General features: G+C 36.4%; 1 protein-coding gene across 1 annotated transcript in view; it reads right to left on the bottom strand.

The window, feature by feature from the left end:
• Positions 1 to 409: 409 nt before the first annotated feature.
• Positions 410 to 4,643, bottom strand: part of LOC102835427 (cholesterol 7-alpha-monooxygenase-like) — a 7,881-nt gene continuing 3,647 nt past the window's right edge. The window contains exons 4-6 of the mRNA XM_006876962.1: positions 2,549 to 2,679; positions 1,445 to 1,620; positions 410 to 709 (exon numbers count right to left, since the gene is read on the bottom strand). Of these exons, the coding sequence (XP_006877024.1) occupies positions 410 to 709; positions 1,445 to 1,620; positions 2,549 to 2,679 (607 nt within the window). The remainder of the gene's footprint in view (positions 710 to 1,444; positions 1,621 to 2,548; positions 2,680 to 4,643) is intronic.

Raw genomic sequence — 4,643 nt, forward strand, 5'->3', positions numbered from 1 at the left:
AATTTTTACCTTGTTCAATATTGTTGGGTGATTTTTATTAAAATACAAGTTTCCTTAGGAAAAAACAAACAAAAAAATTGCAATACCTCAATTGGGACTGGGGGTGTGTATGTAGAGATAGTTCTTCTTTTAAAAATAATAAAGTTCAGTCCTTGGCTATATAAATATTCACTCGCTTATTCAAACATAAAGTATTGTGCTCCTAAAAATGGGTTATTTTCAGTTGCACAAATTGAGATTTCGAGATCTGGAAACTGTCACCAAAATGTTAAGATTCACAAGCGAGTTTCGGGTGAACAGAATGGGACCACCTGAGTCGTTACACCAAATGCATTTGTCTGTAAGGACTGTAACGTGTGTTCTGTGGTCCTGTACCATCATCAAAAGTTCGCCTTTTCCAACCATAGTTTCACAAAGATTTGAATTTATATTTAAACTCAATGTCATTTAATGGCGGTAAAATGCCCAACCCTACACGGGACTGATCCAAAGGAGGGCATTTAACTTGACTCTCCACGAGCTCCAGTTCAAAATAGGAAAGCATCAAGATTAAGAATTCCTTTATCTCATGGACAGCAAATATTCGACCAGGACATATCGTAGCTCCTGATCCAAAGGGCATGTAGTAATATTTCAACTTGAGTCCATTACTGTAGAAGGTGGTTTTTGCTTTCCCATTTTCATCAAGATACCGATCATATTTAAAAGTCTGCAATAAAATACAAAGAAAACAAATCCATAATAACCGCCTCTCATTCTTGACCTAGAAGTGCTGAAGAGTTTTTTAATCTAATACAGTCATAAATTAGTAAACACTGCACAATGAATCATAAATTGATAAGGAACAGGAGTTTAATGAGAACTAAAGAAATGGAAAAACTTGATGATGCCCCTCTACTCTGTCTGGGAAGGGGCCCTGCTGGCACTGTAGGATAAGCACTGGACTGCTAACCTCAAAGGCAGCAGTTCAAACCTTCCAGCACTCTACAGGAGAAAGATGGGTTTAATTAATGCTCTCATAAAGATTTACAGCCTCAGAAAACTTTCACCTGGTCACTCTGAGTAGGGCTTGACTGGATGACAGAGTTGTTGGATTTTTTGGATCCTGTCTGGGAGATTATTTCTTTGGTTAGACAGAATTAGGAAAAAGGTTCAGATCAGAAACTAGATTAGTCCGTATGTTGTTCACTATTCTGAATTTGGGAGCAGGTAATTTATAAGGAAAAGGAAAGGTGGCAGGTTTATTATTCTTTTAGCAAGTATAATATATCAGAGATTATGCGATGGCAAATAAATTAAAATTAAAAACTAAGGCCATCATCCATATTTGACATAATATATGACACAATTAAGGGAACAATCACTATGGCCACAATGATGAAATGATTTATAAATTTCCTCTTTGCTTGAGCATGGATAGACATCACTCAGACACTGAACTTACCAAAGGATCTTGATAGATTTCAGGATCTAAGTGCATCAACGGAGGATAAAAAGCTATGAAATCATCTTTGCGGATGTTGAAGGAACCATCCTCAACGTGCAAGGTGAAATCTTCCTTCGCAGCCCGGATATTCAGGGAGGCACTGGAGAGCCTCAGAGACTCCTTGATGATGCTATCTAAATATTTTATAAGAAAGGAAGGAAGGAAGGCCAAAGAGCAGAGAAGGAGGAAAGGGGGAAGGGAGGAAAGAAGAAAGAACAAGTCAAGTATCTAACTACCACATAACAGAGCCTAACTGTCATGCCACCTAGTCCATTCCCCTAAGACACTGCCCTGAAAACAGGGTGGTTTCTTCTAGAAAAAAAATAATGAAAGTTCTTCCTTATTATAAAAATACAATTCTTCTGTATTTCTATAAAATAAGTTGTTCCTGTGAAGTGCCATTGAGCTGGTTCCAACTCATAGAGACCCTGTATAGGATTTCTGGTGGGTTTGAACCACCAGCCTTGCAGTTTGTTAGCAGTCTAGTGCTTATCCTACAGCACCACACCAGAACTCCTTTCGATATAATATAGAAAGCAAAAGGAATAAAATAAACTTTAATTTCATCAACCAGACATAACTGAAGCTAATTATGGTCCCTTGATGGTACCTCCTTTTCCTTTATTAAAGTTAATAATATCACCATACTATTAGTGTCAGAGTCCTGATGTGGTGCTGGAGGTTAAGTACCAGACTGCTAACCACAAGGTCAGTGGTTCAAACCCACCTAGTCAGCCCTCAGAAACCCTATACAGGGTCTCTATGAGTCGGAACAGACTCAATGGAACTTAACAACAATAACAATATTCATGTGCAGTAAGAGTAATAACAAGGGAGACAGACTAGAGTTGTGTGAGATAGAAACTGACAGTGTAGGGTTTAGAGTCACACATAAAGGTTGTAATTAATTCCATTTGCAATAATTTAGCTTCTAAGTACCAGTTCCTCACTTGTAACCACTAGCAGCCTTTCATCATAAGATTGTTTTGTGAACTGAGTGTGAACTGACAAGCACTGTTGGAAGTAGTACAGGGAAAATAAAGGGAACCATGGCAAGCACACCTAGGACTGGCATGTCATTCAGCTGCATTTGATTCAAACAAATAGGATCGCCATCAAAGCTGATTTTTTGACCAGCATTCTCTAATGTTTTATTCACTTCTTCAGTAGCTGCTTTCATTGCTTCCGGATTCCTATTAAAATTAAGAGAAAAGAAAAGATTTACAAATATACCAACAGATCTACAAGCCAACACCCTTTTCTTTTAATGAGGTGGCATACCAATGATTCGTTTCATACTGTTATACATAAAGTAAGTCTCTGTAAGTCAGAACTAATGCAACAGCAACTAACAACAACAACAGATACAAGAGAAGGGGAGAAGAAGGTATTCTCATTTACTTTGGACTTTTTTTAATAACGTATTTGGATATTGGTAAGAATTGTTGCCTAAAATGGGCCTTTCTATGTGAAATTGAAACTGTGACCAGACTTTAATAAAGATATGATTCCAATAAGACCTGAATGGTTAAATGGGTCAAATGCATTTTAATTTAGAAGGAAGTCACACCTAAGGTAAATATGATGGATCAATTAAATTTACTCTTAAAATGCATATCATGACCCTTTGGTTGTTTAAATGGTTATATATTCCTGAGTGTTTTTGTGTACATCAAAAATAAAAACAAAAATCCCAACAACAACAGAGGGAATAGAAACAAATACTGTTAAATGATGCATGCATGGAGGGGATGGTAATTATTGCAATGAAACAAAATATGATAGGATGAATGCAAAACGGATGTTCTCCCATGTAAACTATCACTCCATTAACAATAAAAGCTTTTTAAAAAATGCATACCATGATTTCATATAGAACAGTTATCTTTTCTATCTGTATTATAATTTGTTGTTATAGCACTTTGAATTATGAAATGAAGGTTACATTATTTTAGGACATTAAAGTTCACTGGTGTTTCAGAGCTTTTGTAAGGAATTTATATTACATAATTACAGTATATTGAGCATCACAGATGCTAGACTGAAAGTATTTGTGTGATTATCAGCAATTATGGCTACTATTACCTATATGGTATTAAATAGGTCATGTAACCTTACTGTAAATATGTGAATTTATTCTGGCAGAGCTTTCCCAAATAATAACTTTGGAATAGATTTAACATTAAGACTAGAGATACTGGTTAATTTTTTTTTCTGAAATTAAATTTAAAATTTTTTATATTAAAGTCATAAAATTACCAGCCGTCAATGGAAATTTGGCATGTCCAAGTCTATGGAATAGTAATTTTGTATCTATGGTATTAAACATCCAATTTAACTTCAATATTTTAACATACCACTTGAACAACAATTTTCCAAAAGAGTAGCAATTTGAAAAGAATAGTGCTAGGTCCTGGTGTGGCACTGTAGGATAAGTACTGGAGTGCTAAACAAGGTTGCCAGTTCAAACACATCAGCTGCTCCTCAGAAATCCTATACAGTCTCTATGAGTCTGAATGACTTTATGGAACTAAACAACAACAACTACATGTAAAATATAGGAGCCCTAGTGGCACACTAGACTGTTAATCACAGGATTAGAAGTTCAAATCCACCAGATGCTCGAGGGAAAAAGATGAGTCTTTCTACTACTGCAGATATTTACAACAGGACCACTATGAGTTGGAACCACTTGACACCACACAACAACAGCATGAAAAATCTATGTGGACATTTTAAAAGATAAAATCTAACCAAATCAGTAATAATAGACTATGATTGACCCATAGATATCATTGTTGTTGTAAAGTGCATTCCAATCTGTTCTGACTCATAGGACCCAGTATAGGATTTCTGAGGAATGGATGGTGGGTTTGAACCACTGGCCTTGTGGTTAGTAGTCTAGTGTTTATCCCATAGCAGCAAACCAGGATTCAACCCAGAACTGGTCAAATAAACAGTGAGATCATAATTACTAATTGAGTTGGAAAAAACAAAAGGCAAAACAATCTGTGAATGCACAAAGAAATAAGGAAGGCCCAGTTATAAGGAGCTCTGGTAGCGTAGTGGTTACGAATCGGGCTGCGAACCATAAGGTCAGCAGTTCGAAACTACCAGCTGCTCCGCGGGAGAAAGATGAGGCTTTCTACTCCCGTAA

The sequence above is a fragment of the Chrysochloris asiatica genome, unplaced genomic scaffold (genome assembly GCF_000296735.1).
Source record: "Chrysochloris asiatica unplaced genomic scaffold, ChrAsi1.0 scaffold00437, whole genome shotgun sequence".
In the NCBI taxonomy this organism is placed as follows: Eukaryota; Metazoa; Chordata; class Mammalia; order Afrosoricida; family Chrysochloridae; genus Chrysochloris; species Chrysochloris asiatica.